Genomic DNA, 21,808 nt, shown 5'->3' with positions numbered 1-21,808 from the left:
CAGGTAACAGGACCTCTGAAGTGAATTAAATGCAATGCAAACTCCTGCTGTACTAGCAGAGCCATTGTGAGCCACTGAATGCTAAGCCAGCTCATTTGAGAGATGAGGTGGGAGATGGGAATGAGCTTCCCATGCCTGAATGATAATTTTGAGCACATACATACAGCACAACATACAGCTTGTGCCAAAGAACCGAGAGCAAGAGAGTGTGTTTTAGAGCTGTATTTCTGTCAATAGCAGCATAAAGATAAGGTGGTCACAAAAACAGATTGACTTGCTTGTCACCTTGTTCTATTACCTGCTAGGATTCAATAATGCACTGGTTAAAAGAATTCTGTTCAGTCCACACCAGCACTTAAAGTGCTAGAACAACACCACCCAAATCCCTTCCTTTCCTTCTATAGGCAAGATGCTGGAATCCAGCACAATTACTGTGCTGGCCTTTCCCACGGTGAAACCTGTTTTTTATTTCCTGCTGCCTTAACCTTAGAATCAGTGAAATGATCCCTGGAAAGCTTGTATTGATTGCACATGATTGTCTAATTAAAGTGCAATAAGAAGAATTGCAAAACACTCACTCTTACAGCCCTGTGCTCATTGTAGACACTGTAAATTAGAAAGCTTTCTGTTCAAATATGGAAAATGTCAGTGCTTATTTCCTTTTGAATTTCCAAATATCTCCTGAAGGCTGCACTTGTAGATGTGTGATTATTTTTTTTTCCTAAATAACAATTGGAAAGAAGTGTTACTTAGAGAAGGAATGAGGCCCCACAGGCTTGCAGAGGCCCTGTTCTAAACCTGCTAGCTGTAACCCTAAAGGGAGTAACTTCTAAATGAATGTATTTTAATCTGAAACCTGCTAGATGATCGTTTAACATAATGTGCACAAATATAAATGGATATCAATTATACAATATATAGAGACAAGTCTTTAAATAATGCTCTCTGGTCTTATCTCGAGGCTGTTCGTTGCTCTGCTGGACTTCATGGCTGTTTTGCTTCCTATTGTTTGTGGTTTGATACTTTCTAGTGACTTGGATCTTCCTGAGATGTGTGCAATTAGCTAATTAAAAATAGGTCCTAGTCCTTGATACATTACAGGAACCCAAGAGTTTGTTGTTACAGGAGAGCATCTTGCTTAGTCACTAATTGAATACATGGCCTTGAGGAAATTGCTGAACTTTCCCAAACCTTCAGCTTGCATCTCATCTCTGGATGACCCATGATCCGCTGTGAAGTATTTACAGAGCTTTATGAAAAATCAATAATTCTGCCCAAAACACTGGGCAGAAAGATCAGTAGAGAATGGTGGACTTTGAATTAACTAAGGATGCATCAACTGCATAGAAAACCCCTGAAATACGTCCAGTGTCATGTGTGAAACTGACTTTTCCTTTTCTTTCCCTTCCAGATGTACTTTCCGATTCCCTAGCACGGTTATAAAGATCCAGTTCACATCTTTATATCATAAAGAGGAAGTAAAAGAGGAAGCCTCAACACATCCCCTTCGGCCACTTTACCCTCAGATATCACCTCTGAAGATCCACATCCCGGAGCCGGATCTCCGGAGCGTGGTCAGTCCCCTCCCATCCCCCACAGGCACTATCAGGTAAGATGTTGGTTCTCAAAAATGTGTTCTCTGACATCAGTCTGTCTGCTCTGTTCAGTTTGGTGCAAGAAATGCCTCATTAAAATAACTAGTTAAATCTCTGATGTTTGAAACGATGGAGGACTGCTAAAAACCATGATGGTGGCTGGCAGTAGGGCTCAAGGGTTTTGTTTAAGAGCTCAGAGGGTTCAAGGGTAAACGTGAGTGTTGGTTTCACACTATAGAGTTACATATAGAGTCTATCTTTGGCAGTGGAATTAGAAATATTTATTGGGAGCTACCTATATGCATGGAGAAAAGAAAGCAGGCATATACTTTCTATCTTAAGACTGCCTGTTTTATTTTTATCTCAGTAATATTCTGTTGTTGCTGGGTGGTGCTGCTGTTATCTGAAGTTTGGGACGAGGGTGGCCATTGGCACGTGGTTTCCTGGGAATGGAAGGAAGTGGGGGTAGGATGCTGACAATGTACTGAGGGGCTGTAGCAATCTAAATGTACATCTGGGCAAGTATCCTGTTTTGTAAATTATCTGATCTGTGGATGTGCAGTAGAAATAAGCTGAACTGTTACTGTGTGAAATATTTTCTTTTTCAGTAAAGAGTTGAAGTTACAGACTTTTAGTGAAATCTTTTAAAGTTAAATCTGTTACTTGAAGTATAATACGTTTTATAAAGTAAAAGAGACTCGTGGTACAGGATGATGTATTAGAATTTTAAAATGTGTGGGCATCAAAATAGCAGGAATGTGCCTGGTAATAGTAGTAGCCTTTGGGTTGTTTTCTTGTCTGTACATTTGTAAAAAAGTATAATATGCAAATCTGACAGCACTAATTCAGTGAGTAGTATTCAAATCTGCGTGGCTGAGACTGAGACTTCAGTGTCACAGCGAAGCCAGTTTGGGTTTGCATGATCTGGAGGCTTGTTTGGGTTTTTCCGACCGTCTTACAGAGCTGCACAGATGTGCAGTGCAGATATTCTAGAAAGAGTGGGCTGGAGGTAGCTGTGGTTTTAGTCCTCTGTTCAGGCACTGCTTTTAGTTTATATTTAACCTCCTTCTTTTAGATGAAGCTTGTTGCTGGGAGGGGAGGGGGATGGTTCCTTTGCCAACATATGGTAGTTAGTTTCCATTCAGTCATCTTGTGCAAAGCAGCACAGTGTGGTTTGTGTTACTAACAGGGGCTGTATCTTTTGACTCTGGCATATGCCTGCAACTGATATTTGATTCCCTGAGAATGTTTCTTTTGCATAAGGGGAAAGTGGAAATAGTAGTGTTGAATTGTGCTCAGCCCCTAACGCCGTGTTTACTAAGGATGATTAATGATTGCATCCGTTTGTCTTGAGCAGAAGCTAATCCAGCCAAGTCTTCAGAAAACCTCAAAAGACATCTGAGGTTTCGCTTGCCGAAGCCCTTTCATTTCCGAGTTCCTCTTACAGAGGAGGGGCTGACACGTTTGTAAACATCCCTGCTCAGCCCCTTCGGCCTTCCCCTCTCCCCCAGCAGGGTCTTGCAGCTCTCCCCTGTGGGCCAGGCTTTGGGAAGTGATTTGGGTGTTTCTGCCTGAGAAGGGAATGCTGCTTTGGGAGCATGTAGCTATGCATTCTGGCCATCTGACTCCCAGGGCAGCTCTCTGCTCTCTTGGTGGCTTCACAGTGCTGGGTGAGGCTGGCACAGTGTCCTCTCCTCCTTCCCAGAGGCAGAGCTGGAAGGGCTGGTGGGGCTCAGCATGAAACTCAGACCCCTCTCCCACTGCTGCCTTTGGGAGGTGGTTGCTGGGTTCTCCTCCTCCTCCTTCCTCTCCCCCTTCTAGTATTTACTTTCCTAATTTGGTGCGTTTGCCTTGCTCCTCCCTGATTGGCCCATGGAAAATTATTGCAGTTTGGAAATCCTGGGCAGGGTGAAATTTCCTTTTTGGAAAGTGGCTCCTGTCCCCTTTTCCTGCCTCCTCCCTGGTGTAGGGCAGGGACTGTACCTGCACTCCCTACACCAGATCCAGTCCTGCCCTCCTGACCCCCAACCCTGCTCTGCCTCCCTGTTTACACTGCAGCTTGCTTCCCTGCAAGTTCTCCCCTTCAAGCTTCTGGGTTTTTTCCAGCCTATTTATTTTCCCTCTGCAAAGTGCAGTGCCTAGAGAGGGAATGAGCTTTAGTTAAACAAAACCAAACCTGCCACCCTCAGCAGCTTTGCAAAGCAAGATTCCTGCTTGTTCCTGGGGAGAAATGTGCTCACTGTTTTCTCAGCTAGGTGTTTTGTCTCCAGGAGGGGCTGTGTGTGGATGTGTTTTGAATGCTGTTGTACAGCTGTAAGGGAAAATGTTGGTTGGCAGCATGCTGTGAGGGTTGCAAACAGGCATGGATTATTTCTTCCTGCTTTGAGTTCAAAACTCCTTTTCAAAAAAATCAGATTTGCATGTTCGAGAAAGGGAAAGGCCACTGTGGTTGTAAGAACTCAGTAGAAGCAGCTTGCCATTTTACACAACATATGAAAGGGCAGAATAGCACCAAATCACTCCTCAATAGGTTCAAGGCATTGAAAAGCTCTTTGAAAATCATGTGGGGTTTGGTTGAATTCAGCTCTACTTTTCAGGAGATAAAACTGAGTCACAATTTCAGGAGTTAAGGAACTGTCTGTCAGTACATGGCTTTAAGCTTCTTCACCTTGGATTTGGAGGATCCTCTTTGAGTGACAGTGGTTCCACAAAGTTTCCCACCTATGCTGCAAACATTTACCTTTGCCTGATTTTGTGATAAATCCACAATATCTACATGTATATGACTGTGTTGCAATCCAGTCTGCAGAGTGGCTTGTGCTTGGATTATTATCAGATCTACAGAGACAAGGTGTGATTCAGGATTGGTTTCAAAGGCTTGCTGAGTTGGAGTTTAGATTTACAGTGTTTAGTTTCCTTTTTACTGTAGTCCAGTCGTTGTTAATGGCCCTATAGCAGTAACTTAACTCAGTTTACCAAATAGCATCTCTCTGCAGCCTTGCCCCTCAGAGCTGGGGTGGTTTTAATATTTATGAAAATTTAATTTTTTCCTTTGTACTTGCTTCCCTGTTCTAAACAGCAATTATGTTCAGTGAGATGTATATATAGATACATATATATATACACACACATACACTACAATACAGAAATACTAAATGTTCTACTATGGAGGTCAGTATTATTATTCATATTTTACAACTGCTACTTCTGGCTTATCTCTGCACTAGAATAACTTTGGGCTTGAACGTTTTGTCTTGTACTTGTTTGGGTTTTTTCACAGAAAGACCATGGATTCTTAGCTCACTGGCACAGTCTTTATCAGTAAAAGAATTTCTTTGACATGTAGGAGTAAGAGTCCTTAGAGCCCTGTGAGAACCACTGCTTGAAAAGTGCCTAGTGAGGTTCAGTGTTAACAGCTAAACTAGTACATATTAGTGTGTGAAGCCAAATCTGTATTTTAACTGTTAGTACTTAATGTGCCTGCCCATGTTTGGCTGTTACTAGAAGGGTTGATAACTAGTTTACAATGTAGTTAATGGTATGAATAATGAAAGATCTATTTCTTTTGTTCTATAAGCTTGATTAGTAAACCAGAAGGTGTGAGCTGAATTGCTTGGTTTCATATGGTCCCTATTTCACTAAGAGAAATGAGTTCAGTAACCCATTGCATGCTCTGATAGCAGATTACTCAGAGGTAACTGCAATTATCTTGACTTAGCCACCAACTTGTTTTGTGGCCTTTAACAGGTCATTTAAATTCATTGTCTGATTTTTATGCATGCATGGTGTAATTACTACTTCACAAGCGTGTGTAGTAGATAAATTATGTATTGAGCTCTTATTCCATACAGCATGACAAGAGTGTATGTGAGCCATGTTCCAGCAGATCTGCAGATGCTGGCTCTGCTTTCATCCGGACTTGGCTGGGAAAAAGATGGGGGGGGGCTTTTTATAGGCTCTAGGATAGCCATGCACTGCTGTTTCACAACTCTTGGGATTTACTCTGCACTTGCACTTTTACTCTGAAGGTGTGTAGGGGGAAGCTGAGTGAAGCCTGGCTTCAGTGCATGCATTCACTCACTGGAGCAGGATGCATAAATATTCCCTGCTCCGTTTCATTCAGGCTTCACCTCTTCCCAGAGCACTGTGAGCCATTGAACTGAAACGCCACTGAAGAGCTCCAAGGCAGGATTTTTGCAGGCTCTTTTGCATCATCTCAGTTATACATTACTTCCTGCACTCAGGCAGAATGCACAGCTCAGGCAACTCCCACAGTTGGACAGAGAGGTGATTATTTTTAATCACCCAGGTCTCCAAACCACAAGCTAAGGAGGGTGATGCATATACATCACATAAGAGAAGTGTGTGCTGGGCTGGGGAGCTCCTACACATGTTTATTGCAGATAATGGACTGTGTGCTAGAGGAGATGTACCAAGCCGTGTGCTGGAGGAAGGGTTGCAGATGTCACCAGCTACAGGAGCACTTCCTCTTCTCCGATGAGTATAAAATGTTCACTGAATCCACAGTCAGAGTGAAGTCACTTCCTTTCCCGGGGAACCACTGGAGCACTGACGAGTAATAACAATTTCACCTTTCGTGGATAGCTCACTTTCTCTCACTTGTGGCTTGTTCGACAGCTTTGGTTTTCTTCAGCATTAAGCAGGCAGGGTAGCTCTCAGATTTCTCCTTTCACATCAAAATCCAGCTTGGTTTGGCAGTCTCACCACCTGTGATTGCTTCTGAAACCTGTCTGAAACACGCAACGTGCAAGGGCTTGCCTTTCTTTGAGTTACGATTTTGGGGCTAGGCTGGGGAAGGTGAGAGCAGTGGAGGATTCTCAGCCGTTCTTGCTGATTGGTGTATCGTGGAAAGGCTTGTTTCGCAAGTCCAAGGGCTGTACTTTGACCTCATTCTTGCTTATTGCACATAAAAAGCGTCCCTGTATCTTCATGCCCCTTTTTGTGGGCTCATGAAGTGGAGTGCTCTGGTAGTCAGAGGTTTGTGCTATTTCTTTAACCATAGTCCTTGTGGCCAGGGCAGCACATCTCCAGCTTGCATTCGAGGAAGAGACTGGGGAGGATTTTAAGAAATGGTGATTTTTTTTTTTTCTCTGTATCCAATAGGGGCTTAAAAAATGCCCAGTGAGACTGCAATCTGTGTATTGGCAGTGTTGCCAAGGCTGTAGCTCTTATCCCTGCTGTGTCTCTGAACCTGCTTCACAAATGTGCACGTGGGAATTTTTCAAAGGCACTACCATGTGCATACCATGTCCTAAACCAGCAATGGTTTTGTTCTTCTGGAGCAGTGCAGATTCCAAGTGAGGTGAACAATTTTTTATGGGATCCCAGGTAATCTTTCCTCTTTGTCATAGAAGAGATAGATGCTTTTAACATGTGGCTTAAATTTAGCCTCCATAGCTTGATCCCTCGATTGAGTAATAGGGCAACTTTGCTGCATTCTACTACTGCCTTTCCTTCTGAGGAAGTTGGCAGTGGAATTTGGGAGTGTTTTGGTTTCCAGATTGTTCACAGACTTGTAATATGACCATAAATAAATAATGTAAGCACTTGTTGCTTCATTTTTATTTTTATTGCCCCCTAGTCCGTAAAATGTGCTTAGTATTGAGAGACTGTGGAAATCTTTACATGAGAATCTCAATATGCCCAGGGAACAGATCCCTTTAGCAGTGTTCTGCCTCAGACATGGGTATCTTGGGGATCATATAAGAACATAGAAAACAGAACAATGCTGACTTAGATTTAGTTTGCCTCCATTTTCTTGGAGAGGACACTGCCTTGAAGCAGGGACTTCCTGACCATCTGTCTTCTAAAGCCCCTGATGGCTTCTTTGTCTCTCCCTTTCCCCAAAAATTTGTGTACTGGCCTTTTCCATTCACACAGACTTTATTGTCAGCCCTGTCTTACAGCAGGTCACTCCACAGTGTAGCCACAGAAGTAGAAGCACTTTCTTTTGTTTGGGGCATGCTGCTTTAGTTTCGTTTTGTGCTCACCATCTCTTCTGGTGCAAGAGGCCAGGAGCTAAACACTTCCTGTCGGCTTTGTTTTTATAGCTCTGTTGCTTTGCACCTCAGCTTCTGTCTTAAACAATTTTTTCTTGTATGAAATCTCTTCCATATCTCAAATCATCCTACTTATCCCTGTCAGTACCTTCTCTGGATCTGCTCTATCCTTTTTCTTTTTTTTTTTTTTTTTCTTTATATATTTTTTTTTTAATATGAGAGTAGACAAACAACACGCAGTGTCCTGGTGTGAACGCACCATGCACGCAGTGGTACGTCCTATTTTTGCAGGCTGATTCTTTGGTTAAACAAACTGATTGTGGACATTCCAATAGCAATGCAGCACAGTTGTACACACTTTCCAGCAGCTTAGAGTTAATTGCTGCTAGCAAGTGCTGTGAACTTACAGGCTGTGTTCCTCTTGGCAGGAGTTGAAAGTGAATTGTGGTGTTACAAAGAACGTTCAAGCCCCATGTTTAAAAGGCATCCTGCCACTTACATGGGTGAGTGCATTGCAGACATTGCCTTCAGCCCTCATCTTTCTGGCCTTCCTGCCAGAGAAGGGTTAAGTCTGAAATGGAAAACATGCTGCAGAGGACTGGTGTGATTCAGCACGTGGTTGTAGTCTGATTCTAAAGCTGAGTTCTCAGCATGATATTTAGAGAACTGCAGCTCAGTGGCTGCCTGCAGTCACTGTTTCAAGTTGAGATGCTGAATCCTCAGTGGATATCAAAGATCTTTGGCACTTGGGGCATTAACCATGGTACCATAGCATTAAGACTGTGGGTAACTGTAGCTGGGTTGCTTCCATGCTCTGTGTGTCTTCCAGTGGTGTAAAACACTTGCTTCCTCTCCAAAATGCTCTCTTCCATAACAAGCAAGCTTAACCCAAATTAGTTTGGATTGCTTGTAAGCTAAGTTTGCCAGCCTGGGCAGTGGGTATGGAACACAGCAGTGTGGTAGGATGTCAGAACAGGGTGAAATTGCAGACCTAGCTGTGCTTTTCTCAGTGAAAGGTTATAGTATCAACATGGATCAAGTTATGGCCAAGAATTGATGCTGTGGTAATATCCAACAAATCATTATTACTGTCCTTGCAGTTGATTTTTGCTTTATAGCACAAACAGGTGTTTGTAGGGAAAAGTCTTTGTTTCACAATATTTTTAAAGGAGGTGTGAGTGCATGCAAGCATCCCCGGCCAGCCCTGGCTTTGGGTGGTGAGGAGAATTCCAGGAACTCCAGGAAACTGATGTCACTGCATTGTGTTTGCTTGTTTTCTTTTGACTGCACTAATGTTTAATTTTAACTTAACCCTCAGAGGGGTATTTTTAGTAAAACTGTATCTTTGCTCCTTCTGTCCCATGTTGGGAGGGGAACAGATTGTGTCTCCTTGTTTTTTTTCCAGTAGTCAGCTCTTTCTGCCTCCCCTCTGAAGAACTGTGATGATTGACTGAGAGCTTGAACACTCAGCAGCTTGTGTTACCCTGTCTGTGCATGGAGTGCCTAAACGCTGATGTTTGTTCTGTCCTCACATCTCTTGATTTGATCATTGATCCAGGCTGAAAGGAAGCAGATCTACCTGGACAAAAGGGCTTCATTCTGATAAAAGATTAGTATCTCTTCCAAATCATTAGCTATGGCTGTCCCAAGGGGCAGCTGCCTCTTTAGGGGATGATCATGATCGCTTTCTTCAGTGAATATCTGCTGGGAGAGCCTGGCTTTTCTACAAGTTATTAACACTTTAGTTTGGAGGGGCTTTGTCAACACTCCAAAGAGTCACAGCCCTGCAAGGGATGGGTTTCTCCTTTTGTTTGTTTTTTTTTTAAGCAAGAGATCATAGTTAAAATTCAGACGCTAGAGCTGGAGAGGCAAAAACTGATCTGCTTGCTTTGCTGATCTTGAATAAAGGAATAAATTCTTTCATCTATTTTTATTTATGTATTTATTAAAAAGGAAAAGAAAAAGCAAGAAATACGGCTCTGCAGAGCATGATTTATTGGAGAACTTTTCTCTCTTCCATATCTTCGTCCTGAGTTTTGGCTTCTGTCTCTGTGGTTTGCTGTTTGTGTATTTCTGCAGACAAATAACAAAATCAGAAAACTCTGTTTCATCCTATTCCATTTCTAGCCCATGTGTTACAATAATTGCATGGGTGCCAAACACAAAAGAACCGCTGTGTTTTTGGTTTGTCATTGTTTCATGTATGAAAATGACTTTCAGTTGTAATTATCTGTACATTATAAGAAGTGTGTATGTGAAAAAGCTATTGAAAAATGACAGCAGAATAAGTAAATTCACACCAGCTCCTCATGTGAATACTAAGACTTCAAGAGTGTCTTCTGTGGTTCAGTATTATCCACTTCCAAAGCTTGGAGTAGTGAATTTTCATTCATTTTCCTGCACAAATAGGTCTCTCCTCTTTGAAAGGCTGGGTAAGAAATGCCTTTATGTCTGGCAAGGGGAGATCTCTAAGTATGGGCTCAGCAACGTTTTATACCTTGCACTACCTGCAAGCTTTACCTTCTGCTATGCTCCTGAACAGCATCACCCATTCATGCCCAGGACTATTGGCACTGAAAGGGTTACCAGGTGCTGTACGAGGCTGGTATATGGGACAGGGGTTAGCTTGGGTTCCCTGTTGCAAGGGTTTGTTGTGGCTAAATATTTCTGCTGTCTTTTCTCTGTCCCCCAGCCCCCCATTCTGTAATTCACTTTTAAAAGAAAGCAGTCTGGGTTGTGCTGAGCTCAGCACTGCAGCCATTTGCAGAGACACCACAAGGAATAGCAGCACTTCTCAGTTTACAGGCTGGGCTGTGGTAGGAAATGGTCATTCCTTACCCTGACAAATTGCTTCTGCACCCAAGGTATTGCCCACTGAGCAAACGAGGGCTGTCTCACTGCTTCCACTCCATCCCTATGTGTGTGTGGGGGGAAGCAATCCAGACAGTCACCTTTTGGGGAAGAGACCGTGTTCAGTGTTCTTTCATACAGCATTTGGTGCAGTGCTCTGATGAGTGTCAGCATTTGTTTGTGTCAGTTATTGGGCATTTCACCAGTAAGAGGATTGTTTATGCCAGTTTTACTGAATTCTAGTTCCAGCTGTGAGCTTCAATTTGCATCTTTTCATACAATTTGAGCTGCTTGTTTTGGTATGTAAATCTTCTGTGTATTGGTTTGCTTTCTTGTTTACTGTTTCTCTGCTCCTAGAAGACATTTGTAATCCTGGGATTTGGCTGTGCATCCTGCTGTTCTGGCACTGAATCCCTCAATTCTGGACAGCACAGGACAAGGCAGAGACAGAAAAAGGGAACTTCAGCTTCTCAGACTCATCCCTCTCCTCCCATCCTTCCAGGCCAGGTTGGATGGGGCTTGGAAGAAACTGGTTCAGTGGAAGGTGTCCCTGCCCATGGCAGGGGGTTGGAACAAGGTGATCTTTAAGGTCTCTTCCAATCCAAACCATTCTTTGATTCTTCCAACCCTACAAATCAAGGGCGTGTGATCCCTAGACAAGCCTTTCTAATTAGTTCTCATCTTGTAGCACTCATTTCTGTGTGCCTGAATGGTGTTGCAAATTACAGCCCCCTTTTATGTGTTTGTAGCATTTTATCACCTTTCACAGCCTGTGGTGCTCAGTCACCGTTCCTGTAATGCCATCTTGTGGTGGCCCTGCCACTCTGAATGTGCCTTTTCCAGCCAAAACTGATGTTGGGTTACCTCTGTGTGTAGGCAGTGAGTGCAGCTCCCGTTTGCTGGCTGCATGAGTGTGGGGTGAATCGAGGAAACGCCTGTCTCCAGCTTTGTGCTGTCAGGGTATGGTCTTGTGAAGATGTGTTAGGGACTTTTCATGGCAAATCCTTGCTCTGGGTGCTTCAACTCTGATGCTGTAAAAATGTCTGTTAGAAGGATTGATTAAATATGATCTGTGTTGCAAGGAGATTGGTGTGTTGTTCCTTAACAAGTCATAATAACAAACTATTCATTTTCTTAAATACTCATCCCTGGTACACTGTGTGTTGTTTGAAGTTCTAAGTGCTTCTCTAAACACAAAGGAGTTGTTTAATACTTTGAAACTCTGCTTTCTTGTGATTGCAGGAAGTGTGTATGGCAGGGAGTGTCAGGATTTGTAGAAATTCCAGTTTTATCTCTGGTGGGTTTTTTTTCTCAATCTGTCTTGGCTTTGGGTAAGTAAAGCCATTGCTTCTGCTTCTCCATGACCAGAGAGCTTTACTGTACCTTCGAGGCTAAGAACTGCGTGCCTTGGTAATAAATGAAGTAACAACTGTATTTTTTTTCTTTTTCTTTTTTTTTGCCTCTCCAGTGTTCCCAACTCCTGCCCAGCCAGTCCACGTGGTGCTGGATCCTCAGGATATCGTTTTGTTCACAACATTACCTCGGATCTGCAGCTGGCAGCAGAGTATGCAGCAAAGGCAGCATCAGAGCAGCAGGCAGATGCATCTGGCGGGGACAGCCCAAAGGTTCACACAAACATTTTTTACCCAGCAGTGCTCCTTGGCAGGATTGTTAAAACCTGGGGCTTTATTGCTAGTCCTGGTTAGAGTTAAAAGAGGTTTAAGAGCACCCTGGTCATAAGGGTGCTGTGTATTGTCCTCCAGAGGTTTAAGGTCATTCCTTCAAACTGGCCTTGGCTTAGTGGTAGTCTCTGCTTGCTTAACTGCCCAAAATGTATTCAAATCACTCGCTTAAGTGTTTCAGCAAGAATAATTTTTTTGCTTATTTGATAAATCAAGATTCCATAAAGAAGAGGCACATAAAATTCAACATCTCATTTTCTTCTTTTAATTAGTGGTGTTTTGCAAAACACAGTTGGAGAAAGCAGAAGCAGGGGAAGAAGCCAGATCCTTGTCATGAGAAGTCTGTAGTCAGACTTTAAAACAAACATTAAGGCCTGTCAAGTAGGCGTTAAACGAGAAGAGTAGCAAGTGGAATTTAGATTAAAAAATAACTTAGAATGATAAAATGTAATTTTGGTGAGCTGATCTTCAGATCAAAGTTGAAAGTTCCATATCCAAAACCACCTGATTTGGGATTGGGTGGAGGAGCACACTACTAGATGGCTTTTTTTTTTTTTGTAAACTTAATTCTCCCTTGAGACAAGAAGGGTTGTTTTTGATGGAGAAATGCAAAGAGTTGGAAATGCGAGATCTAGCAAACAAATTAAAGTTCCTAGAATGAAACAAATCCTGCTGGAGAAGGGAAGGGATCAGGTTTCATGTTGGGCTTGTTGCTGGGAGGAGGGCTGATAACATACTGCCTGAAAGCTTTCTAACAGAGTGGAGCTGTAGCTGAGCTGAACTGAAGGTTTGAATTCATGAACACAGAAAGCAGTGAATGTATCTATACTCTAATTCTTGATTCCATTGCCTGTCTTCACCCCTTTCCTTGTGCTGGTGTAAGCATGTGTGGGAAATTCAGTGGGGAATGGAATCAGATTGAAGTTGGGGTTTTTATTTGTGTTTGTGGGGAGATAGGAGGAGATACTTTCATCTGACTCACCCCTGTAGCTCTGTTTGCACACAAATGCTTGTGCTAAATGGGGTGGTGACAGCATAAAACAGCAGTGAGAGAGCTGATGCTCTCTTAGCTGCCCTGCTGCTCTCTTGGCATCAGTGAAAATTACAGCCCAATGTGCTTTTTAAGTTTGGGTTGTGCTACACTGCAGTGTAGGAATTCTTTGTTAGTGACTAAATTTTTGTTTGTTTTTTTTCTTGCTTAGGATGAATCCAAGCCACCCTATTCTTATGCTCAGCTAATTGTGCAGGCTATATCTTCAGCACAGGACAGGCAATTAACACTAAGTGGGATCTATGCCCACATTACCAAGCATTATCCATATTACAGGACTGCTGACAAAGGCTGGCAGGTGAGTTCTTGACACTGACAAGCTTTTAAACTACTTTGACATGGCTTATCTGCTTTGAAATGCATTTATTAAAGATTTGGGGCACTGGGAATAGAGCTGCTTTGACTGTTCCCAGAGTGAATTTGTTTAACACAAGCTGACTAGTTCGTTTGTTGGTGATTAGTTTGGGGTTTTTTTAAATACTTTGTAGGGCAATGTAGTATGTTACTGTTGAGCTCCCTGGTTCCTCTTTTAATGCTGTAGTCATGTGTCTTTCATTTTGTACTTTTATTTCCCTACATCCTTGCTGTCATTCACTCTTCTGCCCAGATACTTGCTTAATCCTTCACCTCATCTTTGGCATGATTTCTCCAAGCAGAGAATATCCAACCTAAAAGTGAGGCTCCACTTTTTAATCATAGCACCTTAAATCACTTCAGATGTTTTGTTTTCCCAGTGTAATAACTGCATTGCCTGAGTCACAGTTTGCAAGTTCTGAACCTGAGTGGGAACTTGGGAAACTGGGAGTCCATGCACTCCTTGTGGTACTGAAGGAAACCTGACCAGCTTCAGAGGAAAGTTTGGATATAGTTAACACATGCTAAATCAAACTTGAATGTTCACTTGAGGGCTGCCTGCAAAGTTTCAGGAACCTCAACTCCACCTGCTTTCAGACTTTTTCTTGGCATCACACCTCTGCCATGGGTGTTGGCATTTGAATGGAGTACACTAATACAGCTGCAAAGGCTCTTGCAGCTGCTGATCTCACTGTGTGCAACTGGCAGGAGCAGTACTGCTTGGTGCACTTTGAGTGCAGTTGGAATAAATACATTTCTGCCTCCCTGCCTTTTCCCTGCAGTTCTAATTAATTGTGGAATTCACTTCCTGCCCTAACCTGCTCTGCAGAGTTGTGCTTTGTGAACCAGTTGCTGCATCCTGCTTCAGAGAGCTGCATTTCAGCAGGGAGTGAAGTTGCCTTTTTCTCTCCCCTCCAGTGGCATTGTAAGGCTCCACCAGTGAAGAGATTGTCTAAACCTGATAGAAAAGCTTTTGTTTTGTTTGAAAGTGGAAGAGGGATGAGTTTGTGCACATGGAGGCTTGCTGAGCCCTTCCCCAGCCCAAAAGGCAGCACTACACCCTGTGAGAGATGGGCTGTTGCAATGGAAAGGATAAGCAGTCTTGTCATCATCTAGAGAGCTGCAGAGTGCCACAGAGCTCATGGATTCCTCCCAGAGCTGGCTGAGGGCATGTTGGCTGCCTTGCATTGTGATTACTGTGAGATGCAGTGTCCTCTAGGGCATGTTTGGGCACCCTGGTAATCGTTTGGCAGGTGAGCAGTTAGCACAGGCTCAGGCAACTTTTTCCACTTGCTGAGAATAAAGCTTGTCTTTTGAGAGAGTTCTGATGTGGTTTACAGTGATTTCCCCCTGCCTCAGCAAAAGCTGTGCTTTCATGGCTTTCCACAGAGAAGTCACTGCTCTGCCTGGCTCCAGATGTATTTAAGTAATGGTTAAAACCAAGCAAACCCATCTTTCAGCTTGGTTAGGAGAAACTCTGACACTTTCCCTCAGTTTTTCTCCTGCTGTTCTCCTGTGACTTTGGAGCTGTGTGAGTTGACTGACTTGTTTCTACCTTCAACACCAATTCTAGCAGTGTGGATTTATTTTTCCAAGCTGTGTGGTGCAATCCATTTGTCTTTGTTACATATTTCTTCATGGCAAAATAATCACCTCATTCCTCTGCTTCCTGCAGAATTCCATTCGGCACAACCTCTCCTTGAACCGTTACTTTATTAAAGTCCCACGCTCCCAAGAGGAGCCTGGAAAGGGCTCCTTTTGGCGAATTGACCCTGCCTCTGAAGCCAAACTTGTAGAACAAGCATTTAGAAAAAGAAGGCAAAGAGGAGTGTCCTGCTTCCGAACACCTTTTGGGCCTCTTTCCTCCAGGTAACTTCAGTTTCCTCTCATCTCTCTGCCAAACTCATTACAAAGAAAAGAAACTAAAACTCCTGAAGTACAGTGAGTAAACTTTGCTTCTGTTTATAGTTTGAGAGGTGATATAGTTAGTCCTGAGGCACAATCTGAAAATTGTTCTGACTTCTTAAGTGTTTAACAAAAAAAAAAATCCAGAATCAAACTGCAAAAATGCATCAAATAATGTATCTGCTTTGGCATCATTTCAAAGAAATTCAAAGCAGTTATCACTGGAGTAAGTGTTTTCAGATGCCAATCTCTGATTTCAGGAAAGCTGTGTTTAGATGTGGATTAGATCATAGTGGGAATAAGTTCTGTGGTATTTAAAACACTCTCCTATAGGGAAGATCAGGTTGATGGTGGTTGTCAGCAGTGAAGCAACGGGAGTTCTGTGTGGCTGCTCCAGTCAGCTTCACTGCCTTGTGCAATGACAGCTTCTTTGAGCCCTGTAGCTGTGAGGAGAAGACTTGGAATTCAGCACTAGCTGGAGCAGTTTCATGGAACATTCCTCCCACACCTCCTATTTTCTCTGTTAAAATGTGGGGGAAACAGGAGGAGAATGTTTCAGCTTTTTATTCTGGTTTGTCATTAAAGTGTACAATTCCTCACGTGTTTGGGACCAGAGGTGGGAACCAAGTGTTTGGGGAGGGAGGCAACAGGGAGAAGGGGAAGCAACTGCTCTGTAAGCATATGCAGGGCCAGACACTTGCCTCTACTTGCATCTCTCTTCTTCTCCCTGTCCCTCTCAAACTCTGACATAGGTTCTTTGAGAATGACTTGAAGTTATAAGACTGATCTGAGCATGCAGCATTTGGGGATTCTCTGTCAGCAGTGGGTCTAACAATAGTGTTAACCTTACTCTGAGGGGTCCAGTTGCCTTCAGCAAGGAAAACCACAACAGTATTTGGAGCTGGGGTGTTTGTGGAGTCCTTGTGTACCTTTCAGCTCTCCCCAGCAGGACTGCAGCGGGTGGTGTGGAGGAAAGCTGTCCTTCCTCAAGAATCCTGTACTGGACATAACTCTGGGTCTCTGCTGCTGTCTTGTGGTCAAAATGCATCTGCACTTGCCAACATTATGTTTTGGTGTTTCAGGAGTGCTCCTGCCTCCCCTACTCACCCTGGCCTGCTGTCCCCTCACTCTAGTGGCCTACAGACTCCAGAGTGCCTGTCACGGGAGGGCTCACCCATTCCACACGATCACGACTTTGGGTCAAAGTTAGCCTCAGTTCCAGAGTATCGGTATTCCCAGAGTGCACCCGGTGAGTAGCTCTTGTTCCAGAGGGTGGCTGTTCACTTGCCCCATGTACCATGCTGAGGACACCACAGGAAGGCTTCTGCAGTGTTTTTTTGGAGGATCCAGGGCTCTTTTTCCGCTTTGCTGTTAGAGTCTCTTGGTGCAAGTACAACCTCAGAACATTTTTCACTCTGCACAACCTTGAGCTAGGTGTAAAGATCTGACAGCAGAGTAGCCATGGCAGCACACAGCTCACTCACTCTCATTTACCAGCCTCTGGATAAGACCTGCTTGGCTACACCGAGCTCTGGTGCTGTGGCCAGGGCCTGGTAAGTATCTGCTTGTCAGCTCTGCTGGCCTGGGCTGAAGGGTGTGATTGGAAGGCAAAGCTCATTAAGGAAAGCTTGGTTTGGGGTATTTCCCTAATGTTTATTATGGCTTTTATTCACAGAAATATGCTCAGATGACAAGTAAGGCTTTTGTACATTAGAGAGGAGAAGTTTGAAACTGGTATTTTTGAAGGCTTTTTTTGTTTGTTTGTTTGTTTCTACCTCCATTCCTGCCAATGCTGAAGCACTGGGTAAACTGGAAGTGCACAGATGAAATAAATAGGGGTCTTTTTGCCTCTCCTGTTAACGTGTGCTTCTCTTTTCTGTTCAGGATCTCCAGTGAGTGCCCAGCCAGTGATTATGGCTGTTCCTCCCCGACCATCCACCCTGGTGGCCAAACCAGTGGCCTACATGCCAGCATCCATAGTGACTTCTCAGCAGCCTCCATGCCACGCAATCCACGTCGTTCAACAAGCTCCCACTGTCACCATGGTCCGAGTGGTGACCTCCTCTGCAAACTCTGCCAATGGATACATCCTCACAAACCAGGGCACAGCAGGAGGAGCTCATGAAGCTGCAGGAGCAGTGTTGGACTTAGCTGGTGACCACCGAGGTAGCGTTTCACCTCCCTTGCTGCTCTGCTAATAAGTTTTGAGCAGGCTCAGAGGGGAGAGTGCTTGAACATTTTCACTCACTGGGCACTGAGTTGTTAAGAAAGATGTTTCTCCAGGTAAAACTTAAACCAAATGAGAGATCATCTCTTTTTTCTCTCTACCAGAGAGCAGGACAGCTGTGTTCCCTTGTCTCCTGGGGAACAAAACTAGCAGATTTTGGAGCCTAAGAAAAGATGCAGTGCTTAAAATTTGCTTATTACTATAGAATCATAGAATGATCTGGACTGCAGAGTACCTTGAAGATCATCTCATTCCAGTCCCCCTTCCACTATCCCAGGTTGCTCCAAGCCTTGTCCAGCCTGGCCTTGGACACTTCCAGGGATGCAGAGGCAGCCACAGCTTCTCTGGGAACCCTCTGCCAGGGCCTTACCAAGAAAGAATTTCTTCCTAATATCTCATCTATACCCGGTCTTTCAGCTTGACACCATTTCCTCTTGTCCTGTCTCTCCATGATTTTGTAATTATCCCCAATACCAATATTATGCCTGTATATTGGCTATGGAAGTGTGTCCAATTTCCAGCTAAAAGAGAGAGCCTGGGAAAGGCTGTAATTCTGCTCCAGCATGGCTTTGTAAATAAATGATTGAGCTCTTCTTTTCTGCAGGCCTAGATTCCTAGAGAAAAGCATGTGCTTCTGGAAGTGCAGGCAGTACTCCATTAAAGCAATCTTCCAAAACCAGTTAGAACAAAGGCCTTTTTTTGTCCCTAAGCTGGAAATTCCAGCCTTGGGGGATTTAGTGAGTTAAATATTCTCTTGCTGTGATCTAGACAACACCTTGTCTGCTCCCCATTTCAGAAGGTCTTAGTGCTACAAGGTCAATGTATGTTGTACCAGCAGCAAGGCTGGTTCCTCTGACTGCTTTTATGTGGGCAGTCAGACAATGGTCCATCTCTCTAAGGGAAGGGAAAAATGACAAGGAGCTTCCCCTCTTGCAGCAGCACCACCGGCATTTTTAGTTCAGCACTGATTATCTTGCTTGAGTTTCACTTGCATTCTCTAGAAATTCCTGTCTGCATCCCATACATGTTCCTGAAGCACTAACAGTTGCAGCTGCCTGTCACCTGCTCCCTTCTTTCATTCACTGGTTCTTGCTGTTGCCTGCTCTTTCCCTACTTGTCCCACTCCTATCCTTTTGTAGTCTCTACTTTCCCTGCTTGCTGCATTTTCCTTCCTGAACTCCTTGCTTTCCTTGCCTTTTCTCTCCCCATTCCCATCAGGTTGCCTGCAAGTTTCAGCTCAGTGCTTATGTCCCATCTAACTCCACTCTTGTGTGAAGATGTTAAAATGGAAGGGGCCTTCTTTTCCTGCAGGACTAATGAGATGGTGTTTCCTGTCCTTTCTCTTTTGAGATCCACAGAGCCCCTGGAAGAGTGGTTCCTCTCCTTTCCTGCATGCCTGGCAGGATGCTGTCCTGTATCTGTTGCATACCTGCTGAATTGACCCATTACTTATCCTGGGAAGTGAGAAAAGTGGTTCAGTGCTCTCAGTCAGTTAACTCTGTCCAGGAACTCTGCTCTCCTTTTTAATTTTTTATTTTTCCTCCATCCTGTTTTTTTCTTATACTTCCACAGCAAAAGCTGGCAACTGTGGGAAGACTTCCTTGTAAATCAGCCTCCATGCAGGCCTGACAGCAAGCTGCTGCAGACTTTTGGCTCCAGGCATTGTTTAAGATCTTAATGCCTTCTCCTGCTGTGTGGTATTGAAAGTCAAGCCAGTTTGTTTGAAATTGCAAAGTAAGCTATGAGATTTGCAGTGCTTGCTGTCCATATCACAGCTGTGATGTGCCAGTAAGGGAGGTGATGCCTTTTTAGGGCAAAGAGTTGAATTGATGGGTTTGATTTCTAAAATTTTTTCTTATGGCTTATGCCGTAAGAAAAATTTTCTTAATATTGTTAGAGTAAATGTGCAATAGAGAATAATTTAGTGTTTCCAAATACTCATCCCTGACCTTCTGTGGTTCTGAGGTATTGTAATCCTGGGGCATATATCCCTGCTGAAGTGTTAATGAGAGTAAAACCTGCCTCTAAGCCAGGGCAGTGACTGATCCTCGTCTCTTCTGCTCTTCCGCAGGCATGGACGAGAAGCCAACGATCGCATTTGCCACCATCCCCACGGCCAGCCGTGTCATCCAGACAGTGGCCAGTCAGATGGCCCAGGGTGTCCCTGGGCAGACTGTCACCATCCTGCAGCAGGCAGCTCCAGTGGCCCTGGGGCAGCACCAGCTCCCAGTGCGGGCAGTCACCCAGAACGGCAAACACGCCGTGCCCACCAACAGCATCGCCGGCAGCGCCTACGGTGGGTCTGCCCCCCTGCATCTATCCCCCTGGGTCTGCTCCCCCTGGGTCTGCTCCCCCATCCCTGCTCCCCCATCCCTGCTCCCCAGCTTCTGGCTGGCACTTTTCCCCAAGTTTAGCAGCCAGGCTGGAAAGCTGCAAGTGTTTTCTCCTCTTGCTTTCTGTGTATCAAGTTATTCCACGTGTCCGTCTCAAAGGTATTGCAATTCTGCTTCTAGGGCTGTAAATCAGTGGGAGGTTCCCTTCTGTCCAGCTCTGCTCCCTTTCCTGGGGGAGAAGCCCTGCTCTCTGGCAGAAAAGCCCCGTCCTTCCTTTGCCCTTGGCTATGCAGTTGTTAGTACTGAGACTCTCTACTCTTGAGGTTACTTGTTGAAAGTGTCAGTGATTCTTGTGGAGAGCCTGTTTTCATTTATTTTCTTCTGACCAACAGCCTTTGCTTGCAGCACTCCAAATAATAAAATTTCTGTGGTGCTCTTTAGGTCTTGTGAAACATGACTCAGTAGAGTAATAAGAAAATAACATTCTTTCCCATCTTACATTCTTAGAGCCTGAGAGAAACAAGATCTATTTCACCAGGTGGATGAATGCAGGATTTTTCTATACACAGGATGTGTTCTAGTCATTTGTCAAGCATGGCTTTTTGAAATTCCATGCAACCCATGTCTTGGCAGCCTCCTCTTGCTTGCTCAGCACCTTAGATTTTATTCAGCTAGGGATGGGAATATCCAGGTTTCTTATGGCTTTTTTCACTAAGAGGCCAAGCACTTCTGCTACCTCAGGCTGGTGCTTTTGGATATTTGAAATGAAGGGGGCTGCTGGGCTTTGGATGCCTTTCATGAATATAGGAATGTTTCTACAGAATTTTCTGTCACATCTCTTCACAGTTATCACCTGGCCTGAATTGCAAGAATCTCATTGGAACTATGAATGAATGATAAGTGATAAGGTTTTTTGCAATTATTATAAGATATTAATAGAGCAGATAGGTCAAGCTTCTGCTAAGCAGCAGGAGCATTTGTCTAATATAGAATCAGACTGGTTTTTATTTAACATTTTTATATTAAAATATTTTAATCCCACCAAACTTTTTAACTCTCATCAAAGTGGGAAGTATTCCAGTTGCATATGAGTTTTTTTGTAAGTGGCAGTAATTTTTGTGATTCACAAAGTGTGAGTCTCTTGACTCTCATCTGTACTAAGTTAACTTCTCTTTAACTGCATGATTCAGGTTCTCTAAGTCACTAAGCTGTAATTGCTGACTGCCCTCATCTTTACCCTATTTTTTCCCTTCATCCTCTTGGTAGTCTACAGCTTTCTTCTTATGCCTTGGTAGAAGTTACTGGGCTTTGAGGGCCTTTGTTCTGTTGGCTTTGTTTATTTATCCTAGGGCTCCTTTTTTCATGCATTTAGCAGTGAACACAGCACTGATGTTCAGTCGTTCCATCCTTTGCAAATGAGTCTGGAGGGCAGAGGATGTGCTGTTTCCTGAGTCCCCTTTGGCTTCCTCTCTGATTGATGCAGAGTCCAAAAACTGCATGTGTTTTGTTTTCCAAGCAGTGGTGTGTGCCAAAGTCAGTGTGTAAGCACATTCTCTGTCTGGAACTAGGAATTGTAGACATTTTTACGGAGGGTTGCTACTTAAATCATGTTTTTTCTTACCACTTGTATTAATGGGAGGGTGAGACCTCGTGTCAGTACTGCAATACAAGATTGGAAGCTAGAAATTCCTATGTTCTGATCCCAGTTCTGATGGGAACACGTGGTTGTCTGGGGTAAGCTCTTTCCTGCCCCTTATACAAATGGGTTGTCAGTATACTCAATATTTACAT

The 21,808-nt window shown here is 43.8% G+C and overlaps 1 protein-coding gene across 1 annotated transcript in view; it reads left to right on the top strand.

Annotated features, from left to right (window-relative positions):
• The window catches only part of FOXK1 (forkhead box K1), a 56,376-nt gene that overhangs the window by 25,016 nt on the left and 9,552 nt on the right, over positions 1 to 21,808 (top strand). The window contains exons 2-8 of the mRNA XM_014892574.2: positions 1,412 to 1,609; positions 11,934 to 12,090; positions 13,350 to 13,496; positions 15,228 to 15,421; positions 16,540 to 16,706; positions 17,342 to 17,623; positions 19,756 to 19,980. Of these exons, the coding sequence (XP_014748060.2) occupies positions 1,412 to 1,609; positions 11,934 to 12,090; positions 13,350 to 13,496; positions 15,228 to 15,421; positions 16,540 to 16,706; positions 17,342 to 17,623; positions 19,756 to 19,980 (1,370 nt within the window). The remainder of the gene's footprint in view (positions 1 to 1,411; positions 1,610 to 11,933; positions 12,091 to 13,349; positions 13,497 to 15,227; positions 15,422 to 16,539; positions 16,707 to 17,341; positions 17,624 to 19,755; positions 19,981 to 21,808) is intronic.

This window comes from Sturnus vulgaris, chromosome 16 (assembly GCF_052056855.1).
Source record: "Sturnus vulgaris isolate bStuVul1 chromosome 16, bStuVul1.hap1, whole genome shotgun sequence".
In the NCBI taxonomy this organism is placed as follows: Eukaryota; Metazoa; Chordata; class Aves; order Passeriformes; family Sturnidae; genus Sturnus; species Sturnus vulgaris.
The sequence above is the reverse complement of the archived record's forward strand: the minus strand, read 5'-3'. Positions and strand labels throughout refer to the sequence as shown.